Source organism: Trachemys scripta, chromosome 2 (assembly GCF_013100865.1).
Source record: "Trachemys scripta elegans isolate TJP31775 chromosome 2, CAS_Tse_1.0, whole genome shotgun sequence".
NCBI classification, from domain to species: domain Eukaryota; kingdom Metazoa; phylum Chordata; order Testudines; family Emydidae; genus Trachemys; species Trachemys scripta.
In genome coordinates, this window is record NC_048299.1 from 81,613,903 (window position 1) to 81,637,808 (window position 23,906).

General features: G+C 40.5%; 1 protein-coding gene across 40 annotated transcripts in view; it reads right to left on the reverse strand.

Annotated features, from left to right (window-relative positions):
- CLASP2 (cytoplasmic linker associated protein 2) overlaps nucleotides 1-23,906 on the reverse strand; it is a 277,986-nt gene that overhangs the window by 24,532 nt on the left and 229,548 nt on the right. For all 40 annotated transcript variants that reach the window (XM_034761038.1, XM_034761043.1, XM_034761035.1 and 37 more), the window contains 5 exons: nucleotides 19,855-19,998; nucleotides 10,730-10,873; nucleotides 4,719-4,825; nucleotides 3,534-3,687; nucleotides 1,074-1,302 (listed from right to left, as the gene is read on the reverse strand). In XM_034761038.1, coding sequence (XP_034616929.1) covers nucleotides 1,074-1,302; nucleotides 3,534-3,687; nucleotides 4,719-4,825; nucleotides 10,730-10,873; nucleotides 19,855-19,998 — 778 coding nt within the window. The remainder of the gene's footprint in view (nucleotides 1-1,073; nucleotides 1,303-3,533; nucleotides 3,688-4,718; nucleotides 4,826-10,729; nucleotides 10,874-19,854; nucleotides 19,999-23,906) is intronic.

The following is a 23,906-nucleotide window of genomic DNA, read 5'->3' on the forward strand; positions in this document are numbered from 1 at the left end:
AGGATACTATACTGATTGACATAGATGAAAGAGTGTGATTGAGAGAGGGCGAGGTAGACAAAGCAGTGCTGCATAATCCTGGGGACACTGCTACCTATGGACATACTTCAAACCAAACTCTCAGTAGGGTGCTATCTTAGTGGTCATCATCTTTTTGTTTCAAGAATGTGGGGCCAGATCCTCAGCTGGTCATCAGTGTTTTGCCTCAATTCAGACCAGTTGATAATTGGGAACATAAAGTTCACAATGGAGCTACAGCCAGCACCAGATCTATAGAAAATGTTATTATAAGCTACAGAATTAGGGAAGAAAAATGAGCAAGAAAGAATGAGAGAAGGAAACAAATGCAAAATAAAACATTTGGTTATAAACATTACAAGAAAATATACCGAAAAAGATTATAAAGCTGCAAGCTGAATATCTATGTTGACATGGTCTGAGCGCAGCCACCTTTTCAGCACATGCATTTAAAAAAAATGTTTAGTCAACACAAAATACCTCCGACTTGTGTTTCAAATCAAAATATTTCACTACCAAAACTCTGTGCTGTTAATCTTTCATCTGTAGCCAAAACTAGTTTTACCCAGTTTCTTTTTTCATTATGTAATTCACAAAGATCTTTTTTCTCTTGACCAACTGAAAAAAATTAGCTAAAGCAACATAATTACAAATATTTTTTCTTTTTGACTGTCATGCACTAAAATGTACTTACTACAACCTAAGCCCAAATATATAGTATATGCTACAGTTAGCAATTCTCTTACTTTTCCTGTAACTTCGTATTTAGGAGGAAGAATATTAATAGTGGAGTATTCCATTACATTGGACTTCTGTCTGATAGCTTTTGTAACACTGCTTGCTTTTCACATTACTCAGATAGGATTTGCTATTCAATAAACCTAGTCCAAAAACATGATTTATTGCATCAGCAGTCCGGTTCCTTCAGATACATGTATGTATAGCTAAATTTAGCTTAGCCTCTATTTATTACATGAAAACCTTAATGACTACGCAACACATGTAGACAAATCTTACGATTTCCCCTCCAACAAAGAATGTAATCTAGAACTTACCTTCAGGAAATTGCTCTGCATCATCATCAAACATAGCTTCTTTCAAAGCAGATTTGTTAAAAGAACTGATACTATCCGAGTAATTGTACGGGTTATAATCTCGTGAACGTGGAGAAGAGTGGGGAGGCATCGTGTTAAGTAATGATGTTTTGTTATCAAGAGCTGTTCGGCCTGTATCAATTGCTCCACCTCCTGCTCTCAGATCCGCTATTCCAGAGACACTGCAAATCTGCCAAGAAAAAATAAAAATACCCCTCCCCATAAACATATTTAATATCTCACTCACTTTTTAGTTCACTATTCCTCTTAGGTTAACAGAGCAAATAATAGTCTTGTCTACACAGGAAAGTTAGTGTGCAGCAAGCTACGTGTAAATTTACCGCACTCTAGCTACTCTACACTAATTCCTTTGTGGAGATTCCTATTGTGCACTAAAAGTGCTCTTGGGTGGCTTAGCTTTTAGTATACTTTAAAATCCATTTCTTTAAAGGGTTAAGCTAAAGCGCATGATGGCCCTCTTAGCACACAGTAACAGTGTCCACATGTGGGAGTTGTACAGAGTAGGCAGTGGGCTGTAAATGCACACCCTAAATTGCTGTGTGCTAAGTTCTCATGTAGACAATCCTAAAGACAAGCTACGAAGTTTGCAAGGTTCCATGGGTGCCACAGAATACCAACTAACATCTGAAATTGGCTCATTGTTTCTCAACACTTATGGCTTGTGTAAATGAACACTTAGTTGGCAGCAAGCTGAGTTGTAAATCTACCCTATACTACTGTCCGTTCACTAAGTGTCCCCCTGAACCCTGCTGCCATGCATTGAGCACCCTTAAACAGTGGTTCACAAACTGTGGTCCGTGGACCACCAGTGGTCCACGAGCTCCATTCAGGTGGTCCGTGGATAGTTCCCTCTAAGATGCACGTCTGGACGGCCACACACAAGAGAAAGAAGGGAGACCCACCTAATTAGTGGAGCCATGCAGGCATGGCTACATTAATTAGGTGCCTGGACCCTGGAGAAGACGCACATGTTTGGTGAGGCGGTGGCCTTGGGGGAATAGGGGGTAGGTGGGAGGGGGCAGTGGTGTGAGAAGAAGGGGTGGGGGTGGGGTGGGGGGGGAATTTGGGATGTGCAGGGTTGCGGCGGCCAGAGAAAGAGGCGACTTTCTATAGCTCCAGGGCTGCGGCTGCCGGGGAAAGATGGCCCTCCTTCCCAGCCTCAGCTCGGGGGCTGCTGCGGTGGGGGAGAGAGGGAGAGACCCCCCTACTTCCCAGCCCCAGCTCGGGGCTGCCATGGCCGGGGAGAGAGGGCACATCCATCGCATTAGAAAGGTAAGACTACTGATATTAAAATGTGAGTTTTGCGCTTTTATTTGTAGAACAAAAAACCATAATAATAATAAAGTTTTTTCTTATATAGCGCTTTTATCCAAAGCTCTTTACAATAATTAGCTAACGGTACAAACAACATTTGGAAAGATCTTTAAGTGGTCTGCTGAGACCCTCAGCAATTTTCAAGTGGTCTGCGAGAAAAAGGTTTGAGAATCACCGCCCTAGGGAACTTTTAGTGCACAAAAGTAGGGTCCAAACAAACCCCTAGTGCACAGCACACTAGATTTAAATGCTACTTCCTGTGAACTAAGTGTTTATTTAGATAAGCCCTCAGAAAGCTTAGCTTTCCTCTCAAATGGTGCATATGAACATTGCCTAAAAAGGACCTAGGTGTTTGAACTGAACACAAAACAGCAATGTTTTCATAGAGGAAGCTTAAAGTTAGGTATTTAAATCCATATTTAAGCACCTAAATAATTGGCCTGATTTTTTGTTGTGTTGTGATTTTTAGAACCATAGATACCCAAGTTTGAAAGTTTTGCCCACAGCGTTTAGACACTATAAAACATTTGTTTGAACTTGTTTGAACACACATCAAAAGGTGTCTAGAATTATTTTTACTCAAAGTTTTGCTCTCTGAAAGAGATTTCATGAAGTACATATTTCATTCAAATGATATTATTCAGGGACAGAAATCATACAGTCTCCCTCCAGTACAACAGCAAGAATATAAAGCAGATTATTTAAAACAGGTAACACCAATAAGCAGCTGCAAGTTAAAACTAAAGCCATAGTCCAACGGGATTTAAAGTGCTGGTATTCTATATAGACTTGATTAGCAGCATGGCTTTTTGTAATTAGAATTTGACATCTCTCACATAAACAGGTTATTTTACTTTAAGACTAGGAATACAATTTTCAAAAGCACCTAAGTGACTTAAGGAGCCTCAGTCCCATTTTCAAAAGGTTGATAGGCATGGATAGGCATTTAAGATTCTAAAGGCCTACTGCACTTTTGAAAATGGTACTTAGGTGCTCTGAAAATTCTACCCTTGATATACAAATCCATTTAAAGAGACAATTCAGCTGTACTTAATCAGCTCCTCGCGTTGTCATTCAAACACTCACTGAATCACCATCGTCCTTTTTGGAATCCCGTTTCACAGGCTCATTCATATCTTCCTGACTACGGAAACTGAAGTTCTGAATGGCTTCAGTGACGCCACGAAGAGAACTATAAATATCTTCAGAATTCATGTTTTCCGTGTCATAATCGAATGCACTGTAGATCCAGGGAAACATGGAAGAAGGGGATAAAAAGGTTCAATTTATTTTCTGACTATTATTTTACTGAGGAGTGGGGCCACAGGAGTGGAACCACACTCCTGTGGGAGCTGTGGTGGCTGCCTTTCAATGGCACCCCGCCTTCCTTTGTTAAGGAGACCATCAATGACTGATACTTGGGACTTTAAGTGGTGGAACTGGATGGCCAACAAGGGGTCTGCTTATTTAGGAACAGCAGCAGGAGGAGCTTAGGAAGAGCAGAAGCAGACTGTTGCTCCACTCTCTACTGTGAAAGTATTAATGCCTTGAGCTTCTGCACAGTTTCTCTATTAAATATAAAAAACTCTTCTAGTGAACTTGCCTACAATTTTAACATTTAAAACTTCAAACTACTAAATCCATCACCATCCAAAACATGACCTATGAAATCCTCTAGACTGGTAGAAATGGCAGTTAAGCTGTAGAGCATTTCATTGGTTACTTCCTTTTACCCTTCAAAATTTTAAGTTGTCTGGAGATTGGTCCTAGTTCAGGGGTAGGCAACCTATGGCATGCGTGTCGAAGGCGGCACACGAGCTGATTTTCAGTGGCACTCACACTGCTCGGGTCCTGGCCACCGGTCTGGGGGGCTCTGCATTTTAATTTAATTTTAAATGAAGCTTCTTAAACATTTTAAAAACTTTTCTTACTTTACAACAATAGTAAACTAAACTATACAACAATAGTTTAGTTATATATTATAGACTTATAGAAAGAGACCTTCTAAAAACGTTAAAATGTATTACTGGCACGCGAAACCTTAAATTAGAGTGAATAAATGAAGACTCGGCACAGCACTTCTGAAAGGATGCCGACCCCTGTCCTAGTTAATAGTTTTTAGTAAGTGATTATTCTAAGTACCCAGTGGTTGATTTAACTTGGGTAAAGTTCTTTCTGCACTTTTTGAGGGGGTTGGAATTCAGGAGAACACATAAAAAAACCTCATAACACCAAGTTATCATGTAAAGTTATAATGTAGCCTTATATTACCTTGGTGACAAAGTATTCTGTGATGTATTAGTTGGGGAAGTGAGAGGACTGGACCAACTGGCTGGTGAACGTGGCGTAGGTCTTGTTAAAGGACTTCCCATTGACCCCTATGAAAAAATGATATTCTAGTAAAAAATAACATTTCCTTTTAAATTGATGTTATATTTAGTTTTTAACACCAGAAAAGTTCTGAGATTAGCTAGCTAGATAAAAACAACAAGGAGTCCATGTGGCACCTTAGAGACTAACAAAATTATTTGGACATAAGCTTTTGTGGGCTAAAACCCACTTCATCGGATGCATGGAGTGGAAAATACAGTAGAGAGGTATAAATACACAGCATATGAAAAGATGGGAGTTGCCTTACCAAGTGTGTGTGTGTGGGGGGGTGTCAGTGCTAACGAGCCAATTCAATTAAAGTGGAAGTGGGCTAGTCTTAACAGTTGACAAGAAGGGGGTGAAATCACTTTTGTAGTTCTAATGAGGCCAATGTAATCATGGTGGCCCTTTTCAAACAGCTAACAAGAAGGTGAGAGTATCAGCAGGGGGAAATTAGTTTTTGTAGTGACCTATCCACTCCCAGTCTTTATTCAGGCCTAATTTGATGGTGTCCAGTTTGCAGAACTGGAATTAATTTGCAATTTCTCGTGGGAGTCTGTTTTGTTGTTGAAGAATTGCCACTTTTAAGTCTGTTATTGAGTGTCCAGGGATATATTCCATCATGTGCCAGCAATGCCCCTCTGCCATGTACCTTGGCCAAACTAGACAGTCTCTATGCAAAAGAATAAATGGGAACAAATCTGACATCAGGAATTATAACATTAAAAAACCAGTAGGAGAACACTTCAATCTCCCTGGACACTCAAAAACAGACTTAAAAGTGGCAATTCTTCAACAAAAAAACTAATTTCCCGCTGCTGATACTCACACCTTCTTGTTAACTGTTTGAAATGGGCTACCTTGAGTACACAGGATTCATTAGCACTTCAAAAGTGATTTCCACCCCTTCTTCTCAACTGTTGAGAATAACCCACTTCCACCTTAATTGAATTGGTTCGTTAGCATTGACCCCCTACTTGATAAGGCATCTCCCATCTTTTCATATGCTGTTTATTTATACCTCTCTACTGTATTTTCCACTCCATGCATCTGATGAAGTGCGTTTTAGCCCACAAAAGCTTATGCCCAAATAAATTTGTTAGCCTCTAAAGTGCCACAAGGATTCCTCGTTGTTTTTGCTGATATAGACTAACACGGCTACCACTCTGAAACCTAGCTAGATATAAGTAATTTCAGAAACTAAAGAAATAGGCATGAGATATATTACTGTTTGTGAAAGTTAAGAGCACCAAGAGCTAACATGATCAGTTTACTTAAACGAAATAATGCTGAGAATTCTCAACTTTTTGAAATACATATACACATCCTCTTTTTAAAATAAGAACATTGTTAACTATAAATTAGGGGAGACTCCTAATTAGAAGCCCATTGAAAATAAATAAAACCAAACTAAAAATAATAATAAAAAACCCCAGTTACCTACCTTCACGTATCTGTTCTTCGAGATGTGTTGCTCATGTCCATTCCAAGAAGGTGTGCGCGTGCTGTGTGCGCAGTCGTCAGAAGGAGTTTCCCCTAGCAGTATCCATCGGGTTGGCTGTGGAGCTTGGTGTATATAGGTCCCTGCTGACCCACCGCCTCTTCAGTTTCTTCGGAGTACTCTGACAGAGGGGCAGGCAGATGCTACTTGGAATGGACATGACCAACACATCTCAAAGAACAACAGTTAAGAGAAGGTAGCTAACTGTTTTTTCTTCTTCAAGTGCTTGCTCATGTCGATTCCAAGTAGGTGACTCCCAAGCATCTCCTAGGAGGAGGGCTCGGATCTCAGTGGGTCGCAGACTGCAGCACTGTTCTGCCAAATGCGGCATCGTCTCTGGCCTGCTGCGTAATGGTGCAGTGCGATGTAAAGGTGTGGATCGATGACCACATCGCTGCCCTGCAGATATCTTGAATAGGGACTTGTGCCAGGAACACCACTGAGGATGCCTGGCCCCTGTGGAATATGTCATCAGCGCGGGGGCAAGTATCTTTGCCAGGTCGTAGGATGCCCTGATGCAGACCATAATCCATTAAGAGATTCTTTGGGATGAGACTGGAAGCCCTTTCATTCGCTTTGCAATCACAATGAAGAGTTGCACTGATTTCCCAAATGGCTTAATTCTTTTGATGTAAAAGGCTAATACTTGCCTGACATCCAAGGAGTAGAACATTCGCTCCCAGTTGCTAGCATGCGGCTTAGGAAAGAACACTGGAAGAAATATATCCTGGTTCAATTGTGAAACTACCTTTGGAAGAAAAAGTGGGTGGGGTGCAACTGCACCTTGTCCTTACAGAAGACAGTATATGGGGGCTCAGAAGTTAAGGCCTTAAGCTCAGACACCCTCCTGGCTGAAGTTATAGCCACCAAGAACGCTACTTTCCAGGAGAGGAAGAGAAGAGATCATGTTGCTAGGGGTTCAAAGGGAGGACCCATGAGTCTTGAGAGTACCAGGTTGAGATCCCATGGGGGGACTGGTTGTCTTGAGGGTACAGTCTATCTAGTCCTTTGAGGAAGCAGCCAACCATAGGGCTAGCGAAAACCGACCGGCCAGCCGAATCAGGATGGAAAACTGAGATAGCAGCCAGGTGCACCTTTACTGATGACACTGACAGGCTCTGCTGTTTCGGATGTTGTAAATAGTCCAGGATAAAGGGAACTGATGACTGTAAAGGTGGAGTGTCCTTTTGTAATGACCAAATAGAGAATCTCTTCCACTTAGCCAAATAAGTGGCTCTTATTGGTTTCCTACTGCCAAAGGACAACCTCCCTAACAAGGTCTGGGAACGTGACCTCCAAGGGGTTTAGCCATGGAGATAGAGAGATTCTAGATTGGGATGCTGGAGGCGGCTGTGGTCCTGCGTGATCAAGACCAGGAACAGGGGCAAGGTTATGGGCGTGTCCACCGACAGGCCTAGGAGCAGGGTGAACCAGTGTTGACGTGGCCACACTGGTGCTATTAAGATCATTGATGCTCCCTCTCGTCTGACTTTTTGCAGGACCTTGTGTACAAGTGGGAAGGGCGGGAATGCATAGAGCAGGTGATCCTTCTAAGGGAGGGGAAAAGCATCCATGAGCGAGCCCAGGCTGTGATTCAGGAAGGAATAGAATTGCTGACACTTCCTGCTGTGCCTTGTTGAGAACAAGTCTATCTGGGGAAACCCCCAGCATCGTAAGATGTTGATCATAACATCCGGATGGAGGGACTACTCGTGATTGTGAAAGGACCTGCTGAGATGATCAGCCAGCTCATTCTGAGAGCCCGGAACGTATGATGCCTTTAGATGTATCAAGTGGGCAATGCAGAAGTCCCACAGTTTGAGAGCTTCCTGGCATAGGGGAGAGAAGCGAGCACCATCCTGTCTGTTTATACAGAACATCGCTGTTGTATTGTCGGTCAATACCGATACACATCTGCCCTCCAGATGGGTTTGGAACATCTGGCAAGCAAGGCAAACCGCTCTTAGGAACCTGACGATGTGCAGCAGAAGTTCTGCCTGGAACCAGAGACCTTGAGTCCTGAGTCTTCCTAGATGTGCCCCCCCATCCATTGCCAATGCCTCCGTGACTAGAGACAGCAAGGATCGGAGCCTGGAGAAGGGTACTCCTTCACACACCGATTGTGGGTTGAACCACCACAGGAGGGACTTGATAACTGGAGGAGGAAGAGTGACTATCGTATGTAGGCGGTCTTGGTTTTGCCTGAATACTGAGGCCAGCCAGGCCTGTACAGTCAGTGTCTCGCATGCTGAGCTACATACGTACAAGCGGCCGTATGGACCGAGCAGCTTCAGGCAATTTCACACCGTAGTAGTGGGGTATCATTGTAAGCCCCCTAATGTCACCTATGGTCAGAAAACGCAATTCCAGAGGGACTGCTTTGGCTTGACCTGAGTCTAGGAAAGCGCCGATGAACTCTATCCTCTGAGTGCGGGTTAGAGTTGACTGTGTCACATTCAGTATCAGCCTGAGCCTGTCAAAAGTTGACCGTACCAGGTTCACATGCTCCTCCACCTGAGCTCTGGTGAGGAACTTGATTAGCAAGTCGTCTAGGTATGGGAATACTAGTATCTGTCGCCTCCTCAAGAAGGCATTTACGACCAACATGCATTTGGTCAACACCCAAGGGGCCGCCGATAGCCCGAAGGCGAGAACCGTAAACTGATAATGGGTGGTGTTGACCACAAAGTGGAGGAACCGCCTGTGGGACAGGACTATCGCCACATGAAAGTATGTGTCCTTCAAGTTGAGGGTGGCGTACCAGTCCTCCAGATCCAAGGACGGGATAATGGAAGCCAGGGAGACCATGCAGAACTTCAACTTTTTCATGAATCTGTTAAGGTTCGCAGGTCTAGAATAGGCCTGAGCCTGCCCTTGGACTTCGGGATTCGGAAATATTGGAAATAAAACCCCTTGCCCCAGAACTCCTGAGGGACCTCCTCTACTGTTCCAGCTTCTAGGAGTGTTTGTAACTCCTGTATGAGAAGTTGCTCCTGAGAAGGGTCCCTGAAGAGGAATGGAACAGAATTTGAGAAAATATCCCAATTCGACCATGAATAAGACACATTGATCCCAGGTGATCCAGGCCCAGGCATGGTAGAAATGGGATAGACAGTTCACGAAATGGAGGAAAGGATCTGGGATTTTACCTGGTGCACCACCCCGAGGGGCACCTTCAAAAGTTTTGCTTGGGGACAGAAGACTGCCTCACCAAACCCTGGCTCTGGGTGGACAAGGGCTGAGGTGGCGGCCTCCTACTATTTTTGCCCTGCTTCCTGTTGTAATCCTGTCTAGGATGAGTAGGGCAGAAGCATGGGGGAGGCGGAGGTTTGAAATGCTTCCTTTGTGGGGCTGGTATATGGAGTCTGAGAGATTTTAATGTCGCTTGCGAGTCTTTGAGACTGTGGAGCTTAGAGTCCGTTTACTCCAAGAACAGCCCTGATCCATCGAAGGGCAAGTCATGAATTGTTTGTTGGACCTCATGCCTGAAGCCCGAAGCCTGCAGCCATGAGCTCCTTCGCATGGCTATACTGGTCAACATCGTGCGGGTTGCCGAGTCCGCTGAGTCAAGTGTAGCTTAAAATGAGGTCCTTGCTATAACCTTTCCCTCTTTGGGATTCAGTTGGAAACAACGCTTTTAACTTAGTCAGAGTATTACAAGAATTGAAATTGTAGAGGCTGAGGACTGCCTGCTGGTTGGCAATCCGAAGCTGAAGCCCTCTGTCAGAGTAGATCTTTCAGCCAAAGAGGTCCACTTTTTTGCATCCTTAGATTTTTGGGTCCGACATGGGCTGTGCCGGCTGAGGATGGAGAGCTGACTCTATGAGGAGTAGTTTTAACCTAAAGTCTCTTTTTTTTGGTTCTTGGGCGGAACCTTGGCAGATCTTGTACCTGTCTGTCTTGTGGGCCTTCCCCAAGCACTTTAAGCAAGAATCGTGGGGGTCACCCCTTGGCATAGGCTTCTGGCAGGACCCTCACAGCTTCTGGCATGCCCCAGTCCCCAGGAGAAGAACGAGGTGGGGGAAACCCCAACAGAAACATATCTAACCATAAAAACTACTTGAAACACCAATTAACACTAAGTTACCTATTTACAGGTAAAAAGAGAAAGACCATTAGGGGATCGAGAAGAAACCCAGCTCCAGTGACTGTCATGGGTGGTAAGAAGGAACTGAAGAGACGTTTTTTTGGCAGGGACCTATATACACAATGATGAAGGCATGACTCCAGGGGGCTCCACAGCCTACCGACAGGTATGGCTAGGGGAAAGCCTTTCAATGACTGTGCACGCAGTGCGCGCACACCTACTTGGAACTGAAATGAGCGAGCCCTCGAAGAAGAACAACCTATATTAAGATGAAGATGAAAGTATGTATCAGTAACTTCAGAGCAAAAGAATAAGTGTAAATACCTGACCACCATTGCCCGTATTCCGGAGATGGTTGTGGAGAAGCTTTGTTGCTCCATCCTGAAATGTTTTTGGTAAAGCACCCAGTAACATTGTGAACTCTGGGGTATTTAGTTCAAATAGGGCAATCAGCACTGACTGTGCAGCCTAGAGCAAAAAAAATTAATGAAAACTATATGTGAATTTTTGTTTTAAAAATGTTAGATATTGAAAACAGCTTTATTTTACCAGTAAGGATTCCAGAGAAAGGAGTAATCAAAAAAGATAGCAGAAATGCAATGCTGATTTCCTATTTTAATTATATAAAAACTTCAAGAATAAAGGTATCGGCAGACATGATTAAAAAACAAACAATGGACATCTGCTGGTCACACACTGATGACCCTGGTTAGGAATCCTCACCCTTTTATTTCCCATGATCCTCCTAGCAACAAGTTATTTTGAGATATTCTCCCAGAGTGCTTTGTGCTAACAACAACAGACAAATGAAATGACAAAGAAAATGGCATGACGACTTAAGTGATTTTGGCATTAAAACAGAATCGTTTCCAAATGACGGAAGGCTCATATTTAGCAGAATACCTCAGACATGATGGTACCTGACTTGCTACACCTGCCTCTTCCCCAGAAACTTTCTGGTGAGCTCTCAGGTGGGTTGTGACCCACAAGTTTATCAACTGAGAATCCTTATTTTTTATTTTAAAATTTAGCAAATAGATTTGTTTAGCTGGAGAACAGTAGGCATAATTCTGCAGTCTGATCATAGGTCTTTAACTTATACCAACTCCCCCAAGACCATATGGGGAGTCATTTAACCTCTTTCTTCTTCAATTTCCCTTATCTATAAAATATGAACAATAACCTTGTGAGGTAAATGTCTTAGGAATTAATTTAGCAGATTGCAAAACACTTCGAAGATGAAAAGTAAAATTTGAAGTATTAATATTAGAGCTTCTGGCTTGCTGCATAATTTTTCTGATTTTAAGTTTTTATTTGTTAGACAATTTATAGATCCTCCCCTCCTTTACGGGGTAAATACTTGTTTTTAAACTGGTGTTTTAAAATTGTTTTCCTTGACTTGTATCAAAAGCACAGTTCTTTAATGACAGTAGAATGTAATGCAGTGTATTTGTTAGCTGATTTAGTATCATTTACACAATTTAGTCAGTGAGAGGCCAAAAGGTTTGTCAGTGTGGCAAGAGGCCAGCCACGTATCAATGAAAGACAGGATATTGTTGAATTACACGGACTTATTTAATACTTTCCTTCTGGTATGAAACTGATTCCAGATTAACCACTTATATCTAGCAGCTCACCAACAAGGTCTGCCATGCACTGGACAGAACCAGTGTCTAATGCTTGAAAAAATGATAGACCATTTGCTTAAGTACCAAAATATTTAAACAAGTAATTTAGAAAATTCTTTCAGATATTTATTTCTCTCTTTTTCTCTCCAGAGTAACAAACTGTAGCAACTTTAAATTAAGTGGAAAGCTAACACTGAAAACATACATCAGCACATATTCATGTTTGTGTTTAAATGTAATTAAGTAAAATATTAAAATGTTAAACATAAATTTGCTGTGAACAACTGTACTTCACTGGTGAGTGGCTACATGTTGAAACCTCTTTCTCCTTTCTGTCCTAGTCTCTTCACTTCAATGCAATTTGAGTTAATAAAAACCAAAGGGAAATTGACAGATTCATCAACTCCTAACTGGTTAAACTTACAAATACAGGGCTAGAAGTGATTCATTGATCTCTTTGCCAGTTGAGACATAAATCTCCTCAAAACGCTAAAGTTCCCAGATTGTACCTGTAGCTAATCTTATATGTAACCTTGTGTTATTACTGTCACTCTTATCTTCTCTCTCGTCTCTGTTGTATTTTAAGCCCTTATCCTGAGGCATCATTCAAAATGATTTACAATCTAAGCTTTCTGGGGTAGAACTGTATTTTATACTTGTACAGAGCCCATCACAATAAGGCTCAAATCCTGGCATCTCGAGGTATTGCGGCTTCTATTTATGGACATTTTATTTGGAAACTGTAGGCAATTTTGAGAAGTAGCATGTGTCAACATGTTCCTATAATTGGGGGTCAAATTGGGAAATAAAAATGGGATTCCCAAGGTCTGCCCACAAATGAAGTTTTATTTAGGTGTCTCAGGTGGAGCTACATTCCCAGCAGATTTGCATAATGTGATTGTCTATTTTTTTTCTTACATGCTTTGACCACCAAAAAAAACAGTTATCAATTTTGATGTTTAATTCGTCATTATTTTGCTTCATAGTAAACTATGCCTTTAAATGATTTGGGCTAATTCACAACTCTCTCACAACTATTGTTTCAGGCTGGCTGTAGATTGATGTACATATCATTATTTTGGTTTACATACTGTTTTGCATTAGTTTGTGGCTAGTAGATGTTTGAAAATGTCAGACATGAGAAGTCAGAACAGAGAAATACTGTAGGAAGATTCTGCAGGGAGAAGTAGAAGAAAAGTGGTGAGAGAAAAATACTGACGAGGAGGTAAAGAACACAGTATAGATAAAGGGAGAGAGACTGTTGCTGAGGAAAAAAAGTAAACAATAAAGGTAATTTAAGATTAGAGACAGTATGATCTATTATAATAAGAAAAAGCGAAGTTTAACCAGGAAGGGAAATAAAACGGGAATCAAAACAAGTGTGATGAAAAAAGTAGGCTTGCTGAACAATACTTGGAGATATTACAGTTACTACTTGCTTAACGGTGTAGTTATGTTCCTGAAAAATGCGACTAAGCGAAACAATGTTAAGCGAATCCAATTTCCCCATAAGAATTAATGTAAATGGGACGGGGGTGTTAGGTTCCAGTGAAGTTTTTTCCCCCACCAGACAAAAAACTATCATGTATACACACACACACACACACACACACACACACACACACAGTATACATTTTAAACAAACAATTTAATACTGTATACTGCAATGATGATTGCGAAGCTTGGTTGAGGTGGTGAAGGAGGAGGGTGGGATACTTCCCAGGGAATGCCTTACTACTAAATGATGAATTAGCATTCAGCTCAGCCCTCAAGGGTTAACATTGTTAATGTAGCCTCACACTCTACAAGGCAGCACAAATGGAGGGAGGGGAGACAGCCTGGCAGACAGAGAGAGACACCCTGTGTGTCGGGGAGAGAGAGAGAGAGAGAGAGAGAGAGATGTGCATTGCCCTTTTAAGTACGCTGACACCACACTCTAAGTCATTGCCTTTAAAAAGATCAGGAAGTTGAGACAGCAGCTGTGACCATCTCTCTCTCTGTCCTGAGCCCTGTGGTGTCTCCCCCCTGCTCTATAGGGAGAAAGGGTAAGCGGAAGGGGAGGGGAGACAGAAGTTGGAGGGGGTGGGGGGGGGGACACCCGGACATTAGTCCCCTTCTTCCCCCCTCCCCTGCACAGCAAGCAGGAGGCTCCCGGGAGCATCTCCAAGGCAGAGGGCAGGAGCAGCACTTGGGGGGGGAGGAGGGGGACAACTGAATTGCCGGCAATTGGTAGCCTGCTGAGCTGCTGCTGCACAGGGAATTTAGGGGAGAGGGGAGCTGATAGGGGGGCTGTTGCAGTAGCGTAGCTAAGGGGGGGAGCGGCTGCTCCCCCATTGAGCACAAGTGGCACCTTGTCAATTTCCTGGAGCCTTTGTACTCACCCGCGGGAGTGATAAAAAAAGACGGCACCCGCTGCAGCGCTTTGTTTTTATTCACCCGGCGGCACTCCAGGTCTTCTGCAGCACGACCTTCACTCGCTCCGGGTCTTTGGCGGCATTTCGGCAGCAGGACTTTCAGTGCCGCCAAAGATACCTGGAGCGAGTGAAGGGCCCACCGCCGAAGATCCAGAGTGCCGCCGGGTGAGAAAAAGCACCGCAGCTGGTGGCAACAAGGGCACACTGCTGACTCATATCCAGCTTCTCGTCCACTGTAATCCCCAGGTCCTTTTTTGCAGAACTTCTGTTTAGCCAATCGGTTCCCAGCCTGTAGCAGTGCATAGGATAGTTCCGTCTTAAGTGCAGGACCTTGCACTTGACCTTGTTGAACAGCATCAGATTTCTTTTGGCCCAATCCTCCAATTTGTCTAGGTCACTCTGGACCCTATCCCTACCCTCCAGCATATCTACCTCTCCCTGCAGTTTAGTGTCATACGCGAACTTGCTGAGGGTGCAATCCATCCCATCATCCAGATCATTAATGAAGATGCTGAACAAAACTGGCCCCAGGACCGACCCTTGGGGCACTCCGCTTGATACCAGCTGCCAACTTAGACATCGAGCCGTTGATCACTACCTGTTGAGCATGATGATCTAGCCAGCTTTCTATCCACCTTTTAGTCTATTCATCCAATACATACTTTTTAAACTCTTTGAATCTCTCTAAGATCTGGCCTCAACAACATCTTGTGGCAATGAGTATTACTGTCTTATTACATGCTGAATGAAAAAGCATTTACTTTTAGCATTTTTTTAATTTAGTACTCTCTTATTCTTGTGCTAAGAGACCGAGGGCAGAAGCTCCCAATCTACTCTCTCTATGTCATTTCTTATTATATGTTACACACAAAAAACTATGTTAAAAGAACATCAGCGTTACAAAGTCAAGTACTCAAAAGTAGGGAAATGCCAGCACAATCTTAATTCCGCCCCACAGTTCGCATGTATTATGACACAATCTTTATTTACATGATCACATACTATTTTTTCCACAAGGCCCATGCCTCATTCAGTACACACGATGGATAGTGCTCACTTAATGAGGAGCTATTCAATATTTTGCCTTTTATTCATTGCTCAATGTGTGGCCCCATGCCTTTACCGCACACTATTCAAATTGCTCTCAAGACAGAATTATTAATTTCCTCATGGGCTTTTCTATGGCACTTAGATACTATAGTGATGAGTGCTTCACATAAACAATTTTAACTTCACAACACTCCTTTGAGATGAGGGGGTATTACTCCCACTTTACAGATGGGGAGCTGAGGCAACAAGATTAAGGTAAAAAGTTACCACTAATTTGGGGGCCCCAATCGGAGATGACTAGGACCTGATTTTTCACAGTATTAAGCACTTTATATGTTCAAAACACAGCTTTCCACTGAATTAATCATTGCTTTGAGTGCTCAGCACTTCAGCATATCAGATCACAGAGTCTAAAGCTGGGCATCCAACCAAGCTGTGACATCTCTGCTCTTGATTCTAATGCCCAACACCACCCTGGCATGGACCACCTGGGAGCAGCAATTACAAGAACAGTCCTTTTAAACCCCCACAGCCCTGGGCTGGAGCACATTCTCTTTCTGTGAGGATGGTGCATGCTCAGTCTGGTGAGCACTAGCAGCTGTGAGTTGCTTGAGCATGCTCAGCAAGGATGGAATCTTTGGAGAATTTAGCTGCCAAAATCAGTCATGTGCAAACTACAATTTTTAAAGGCTTATAGCTTGGCCAAATTTGGGCAGATTTTCACAGGGACGGCAAAAGGCATATCCCTGACACAAACAAATGCCATTGCCAAATTTCAAGCCCCTGCTCCAAAGCCCCTGGACACTAATGTTGTTCAAAGAAATGGTCACCAGAAATTTTTAACAGGGACAAAATGTATTACTGCATTATCTCATTCTTGGAAATGGCTGAACAGTTTTGGCTGAATTTTTCCAAAAATATTCAGCCTGAGGAAGACACCCAGCATGTAAAATTTCAGTCTAAACACTCAAAGCTTGGCAAATTTAAAACAGGAGTGAACTGAAAACAGGAGTGTGGAACAGGAAATGTTGGGAATCTTTAATAATAGAATGTGTTACCAGCTACTTTTATCATATGCCCCCATTCATCTCTTTCTTTCATCCCAATTTTTTTAAACTCTCATCATAGGAATTTATCCATACTGGTAACAATTTGTTACCCTTCTCTGAACCCCTTATAATTCTGCAATACCCTTTATGAGAAGGGGTGACCAGAATGGCGCACAGTATTCCAGATCAGTCTGTACCACTGATTTGTATCATGGCATTATAGTATTTTCCATATTATTCAACATGCCATTCCTTATGCACCCTAACATAATGATTGCTTTTTTGACCACAGCAGCACATTACACAGAAGTCTTCATTAAGCTTTACTTAATGATTCCCAGTCCCTTTCTTGTGTTGATACTGTTAATTTGGAACCTAGTGAGGTGTAAAAGTAGTTTACGTTTTCCCACCAGTGTGCACTGCTTTGCATTTGTTAACACTGAACTTCATTTGCCATCATGTTGTCCATTCATCGAACTTTGTTAAGTCACACCATTAAGTTCTTCAACCTTCTCTAAACTTTAATAACTGATTAACTTTGTGTCATCTGCAACTTTTGCCACCTCATTTTTTTTAAACACACTCTTTCTAGATCGTTACTAACCATATTAAAACACTGGAACTAATAGGGAACCTTGAGGCCCATTGTTAACTTTTTACCATGAAGAAAATTGACCATCTATTCCTATACTTTTTTCCCTGTCTCTTAGATAATTTTTGCCCACGGTACTATTTAGCCTCTCACCCCAAGACTAGTTAGTTTTTTTGGTAGCCTCTTGTGAGAAACCTTGACAAAGGTCTCTTGAAAGTGTATATAAATAAGAAAGTTGACTGACAATCTATTACAATTAAACAAAGGACAAAAACAACTTTTATTTCTTTTAAATTACAGGGGGTATGGTAGCGTAAGTATTTTTCACATGGTTAGTATGTTTCATCCTTGGACTCATGGGTTAAGTTTTCAAACCGATTATTATTTATTATTAGTGTTCCTTAATAGGCTCTAGCTAGTGTTATAGTGTAACTAAGTTACAGGAGAATAAATTTCTGAAAATGTTTGAAAAAACATTTAAAACTGTAACAGACACAAAAAGGGTTCACATGTAGTTCATTTAAAAACAACTGCTGGATATCAGCATATATCATACATAATTAGAAAATGATTCAAATACCTCAACTTTTACTAAAAAGATTCCCTCCCCTTTTATAAAGTTAGTTTAAAAAAACGGCGTGTGTGTGATAAGCAACTTCAATGAAGTCTTAATGGTTAAAAAATATTGGGCTTGTCTGGAGAACACCTGCTTGACCAACATTTTGCCATATACTGCTATACATTTTGATGACTGAGTAGATTGATGAGATCCTCCTCACCATTTTAATGAGTAGTTTAATTCAGCTGATTATCCAGTAAGAAGTAGCATTTTGTTAGACTCCCTCACATCCTTAGTTTTCAATATTGCCTTGTTCTCAGTAGCTTAAAGGACTAGGAGTTTCAGCATAATCTGGGAGGACAAGGAACGCTAAGAAAAGGGATCTGAAGAAGAGTCTGGTCAGGGCTGGTGCAACAAGCAAAGTACATGATTTTGGGAACAGTGTTCTGGATGGACTGATGGACAATAAGGCTAGAGTTAGGCAAGTATGGATAGCTCAGTTGAGTTGATAAGACAAGACTTGGACAAGAATCAACAATGGGAATAGCAAAGAATAATAGACTTTTTTGAGCAGTTGAGAAAAAACAGGATTCAACAGTTACTGTAAATGGAAAGGGGGGGAGAAGTGGAGAGAATGATTGAAAGAGGACACCAAAATTAAGAACATAATTGAATATCAAACTTATACATTAATACAACAATACTTGCCTTTTAAAAAAAGTTACTTTCCATTTTCTTGCTAAATAATGATGATCCAGTTCACAGAGAAACACACTAAGTTTCTTAAAGTTCAGCACCAATTATTGTTTGCACACAACAAATGAAGTTTCTTTTTACAGACTTTGTGAAATCTGCTCTTTTTGTAAATATGTATACTTTTACACACTTATGTTAGAAAAATGATACTAAGACAGTCAGCGCCAGAGGGATAAGGATGATGGTGGAATTGCTAATGGGAATAGAAAAGGGCAGGTTTGGGAGAAATTATTTTAATGTAGGTTAGTAATAGATCTGCCATGAAGAAAAAGCTAGAGCGAGCAGAGGCAGATCTACAAATGTTCAGCAAAGAACAGATAATTGTAATCATGTGATTAGATTATGTCTCCCCAGCAAAAGACAAAAAGAGAGAGAGAGAGAGGTGACAAGTTCTAAGGGAGGGAGAAGCTGTCAAAGGAGTGGTCAGAGAAGTCTCTAAAGCCTGCTGGTGGGAAGTTGGCATAAAATCTCAACAAAAAAGGGATGACCCAAAAAGATAAACAACACAGAATAATAATCTGTTAGTGAAAACCAAATCTCTTCTTTTTAATCAATTTTTTACTGGGAAAATTAACCCCCTCTCACTTCCTGCAAAAAATCTCTGTAGAATGTGTATTTTAGTTTTCCACAGCAAATGTTACCAACAGTAGCTTCTGTATGAAGAGTTCTTTGATGCCAAAGTAGTAGTTTTATTAAAATGTCAGCTTCCTATTGTCACCAACTCAACAATTACTCCTTAAATCTTTTTGTCAAATACAAAGAATGTGCAAAACCAGATGCAAACATCCAACCAGATGAACTATAATTTTAGTTTCTTACTCACCCCTCCTGTGATCAATGTATTATTACTGGGACAGAAGGTGGCCCTTGTTGGAGTAATATTAGTTAAAGCTGTCTAGAGAAGGCCACTTAAGTAAATTTAATTGTCATACAAAGTGTTTTAAACAATAGTATTCATTTTACCCTAAGATAGGTTCATCCCAACCAGCTAAAATATAACTTGCACTGTCTAGAGCTTTAAATTGTATTAGTTATAACATTTAAGTTCAAATATTTTAAAAAACAAAGCTTTATCTTAGTCTAGACAAGGCTTTATTTTATCTATTTTGACACTACATGCTTTAATTTAATGTGTGTATTCTGAAATGGAGTAGGTTCTCCATACCCTTAAAGAATGAACCTACAGAGAAATTTTTGTAGGACTCTTTTGTTGGAAAAATTGTCTTAAATTACAAAACCCTAAGACTTTTTTTGTTAAAGCATTAGTTAGGAATATGGTAACAACCCACATACAAATACCTCCTAACCCTGATAGGACAATCAGAATAAGTTTCAGCTTTAAAAACTACTGAAGGAAAACCCTGAAAGACTAACTACATATTTTAGCATGAATGGACATACCTTCCTAACATCTGAACTTTTCGGTTCCGTTGTCCAGGTGATGATCCGAGATACCGCCAGCCTAGTTTCACTTGAATTTACGAAATCCCCTGGGTCCATCTGCTGTGCAAGAGTCTCTATGTATTTAAGAATTGCAACTTTAACCTGCAAAGGTAAGCAGAGTCAGGTAAATAGATAAAAATAAAAGTGTGCTGTAAATGTGAGTGTACTCAAGAAACAGGGTTCTATTTATTTAGAACAAATAATCCAGAATGGCTAATATAATGGGGCAAAATGAGATACTTTTTTAAAGTGAATTAAATATTGGCAATTTTATCAGAAGTCTTTTACTGATTTTAAAATCAATTACCTGGAGTCAATTTTTTGTTTAATATTCATATAGTATCTATAATCCGTAAATGAGTCTACTGTACTAACAGACATCTTAATTCTCACTAACATTAAACAAAAAAACTAGCATACTGCATGTGCAACTATTTAGCCATTCACTTTCTATTTAGTTTGTTTATATTTGGCATAGGGAGCACCACCTGATGAACTGGACAGGATACATACAGGTGTAATTGGCTTCTTCCAGTAAACTGTACATAATTTGTACTCAGAATCCCCTGGCAGTCCCTTTAGCAGCAGAAATCTATGCTGAGCATTAAACATCTTTGTAAGGGGATAAATTTTGTAAAATATCTTCCTATTAAAAACAAACCATAAGGGGAATAGAGCTGTTACAACAAAGCAGTGCCAGTGAGTAAGCAAGAATACACATGGCAATCAGTACACGCACTTTTCTTTGAAGGAATTCATTACATTAATGAATGTCAGTGTGTTTATGAATAGACATAAATGAGACAAGTAAATGGGGTGGGTGATTATTTGGATGATCTGGTTTAACTTTTTAGCTGTTTCTGTCTCCATTAACTATGGTACTAGATCTGAGACTATGCACAATAAAATCTGAGAGATTTTTTTTTTAAATGCGTTTGTGGCTTGCACTGATAACTGTTCTGAATAAACATGGATCATTTAAAAGCTTCCCTCAGTCATCCTAATATTTCAGATATATAAGAAATAAAGTGTGTCAATGCACTGAGTGACAAAGATGTTAGTGGCAGGCAATGAAACAAGATGTAATTTAACCATATTAATTCTTTCCCCCCTCATGCTGGCTGTTAGGTCTTGCCTTCTCTGAAGTTACATGTAACCCAAGGATTGAAGCTCTTTGTGACGCATAAGTCAATGGAAAATACTGTTGAGAACCTGGCAGCTAGAAGTTTCTCTTTTTGAGATCAAAATCTTAAAACTACTTATATTTTGCAAAATGTGTATTTCAAAAAACATACTAAAAACAAAACTTCTTTCTAATAGTCAATCAAGTATAATTGTGCGCATATACTATTTTTCCTCCCCCACAAGGCTAATGAGCCTTTTTGTGTCATTTTTGTAACATCGCTGTGAACAATAAGAGATGACAGTCATTTTGAAAAAGGTTAGTTATTCATGGTTTTTTTTTTTTTTTTGGAAAGGGAACATTATTCTTTGGTGTCTGTGGAAACTTCTGTGTTGAAGAACAAGAAAAGATGACCATTAGAGATAAGTTACTTACCTTGTACAGTAACTGGAGTGTTCGATAGGTTTGTCTCAATGGGTGCTTCACTTCAGCGAGGCATGCTCCCTACGAACCTTTGACAGGGGACTTTTGGTACTGCCAATTCAGTCTGCACATGAGCTGTAGCTAACCTCGTGCCCTCTATGGAGGGTATATAGGGCAGTGTCAGACGAGCTACCATCAATTCCGTCTCTACCACAAAGTCCCGCAAAAGCAAAGACTCCAAAGCAGAGGGGAAAGATGGCAGTTAGTTGAGGACAAAAGAAACATCTTGAACAACTCCAGTTACTGTATAAGGTAAGTAACTTTTTCTTTGAGTAATGTTCCTATGGGTGCTCCACTAATTTACTGATTGTATTTCAATTGTAATCTTGAGCTGTATAGGAAGTAAATTAGTTAGTGACATATCACTTATTTATATTTGTTTTCTTATTTTTGTAATAAATCTGTAAAAGCATACTAGAATGGTTCCTCTCTCAAAACTTCAATGTGGGAAAACAATTTATTTAGAGGTAAAGGTAAATTCATTGAGTAGCTCCTGGTCATGTATTTTATTTATTTGATTAAAATCCTGTTCAAACTACTACATAAGCATGATGCATTTGCCAAAATGGTCCTACATGACTTATCACTGTCCCAGATCAGGTAATATTTGCTAAAAACCTTCACTTCTTCCTTCGAGACATGGATCTGGCCAGTATTTTTCATGTATCTGTCACCTTCAAACTGTATTCCTTTCAGCTTCGCATACAATGAATTAATGTGAAAACAATGCAAAGATGCTAGCTGGTGCAAAACCTGGCTGTCTGCCTCCTACATGGACTAGGTCTGCAGAAGCACATCATTCCTGTTTTCTAGGTCTACCTCTGAGGCCAGTTCAAGGCCCTGCTTCCAATTTTCAAAGCCATTAATCTGTCATGTCCCAGCTTCACTAGCAACCATATAGCTATCTATGAACCATGGAGACAGCTGTGCTCCTTTCGACAAAACACAGAACACAAAGTCCAGGATAGAGAGTGTGTGAGCCAGAGTCAAGGCACTCTTGGCTGAGGGAGAGATGTCTGTAAAACAATTTCCAGAAGAGATGAGCAATCCAGAATCTGATCACTATTAGGTCATGCTAAAAGACTTTCCTCTTTGATATAGTTTTGCCATCATAACAAGAATGATATTTCCAACAAACTCTATTCCCTCTCACCAGTACATAACCATCCCTTCAGGAAGACTTTCTGAAAACCATAGAAGGGGAAGAGCTGGACTACATCAAGTTCAAAAGGAATCTTGCTATGCCAATCCAATTAACCCTGGGAAGTACTATGGGGATGGGTACCAGTACAAAATACGAACACAGGTAGGTAAAGTCCTTAACACTACCACTATATTACATTTTTGATTACTTCTAATAAATATATTCTCTGGCTCTTCAGTGATAGTAGTAAGCTTTAGGAAGAAGTTGAGGGGTAGGAAATGGGGTATGATAAATTCTTGGATTTCTGAATACAAGATTATTGCCTGTTAACTGCAAACTTTACAAAAAAGGTACTATTTAAAATATTCTTTAAAAATCTGTTTGAAACTACACATATTGAGACAATAATTTGAAGCCACTGCTCTATCAAAGAGATGGCTTCTCTAGCCAACTTCTATTAGAGAAATCTTATATTTCTCTAACATTGATGAATCTTTATGATAACTGCTCAGTATCTGTTCCATAAATCCATGATCATCTTTTTTTTTTTTTTAAACTTTCTTCTCTGTCATCAGGAGGATGGTCTTGGCCTTGGCTTCCTCGGTCTTAAGCTCTGGCTCCAATCTTTAAGGAATTCCACTCTTTGGACCTCATCCTCATACCAGAAGTCCATGCTTTCTTTCAAATCTACAGTATGAGCTTCACAAAAGGGAGCATATCATGCTTTAGTAATTACATCAGAATTCTATGGAGAAAGTAACTCACAGCAATCAACGCATTAATCTTCCTGCAATAAACCTCTGTCTTAAGGACATGTTGCAGAACAAATTGTGTGATTTCATTACTACTTCATTTGTTTTCTTTAACAACTCTGATCACATCATGAGATAGTAGCCGCTATTTAATACACCACCACAAATAATAGTAGTCAAAGTATAAACTGTCCTCAGAGTGAGTAATAATATAAATTTTACTGTGCTGCAAACAAAAAGCAAAAAAAGAAAACAAAAAAATGAGGTATTTGCATGTGACTTCAGCCCCACTGTGTACAGGAAACAAAGTGTAATCTTGTGCATTGTTACCTTGCATAACATTCCAACTTGTGTAAAAAATTTTCGTGCAGGACAGAGCAGAAAATTCCAGTTTTGTATATGCTTGCTATTTCCCCAATTTGCCTTATTTGTAAATCTTATTAGGATTTACAGCATTTATACCAAAGCCAACCTTTTCTCTAATTGTACAGTCCTAGAGAAATCAGTT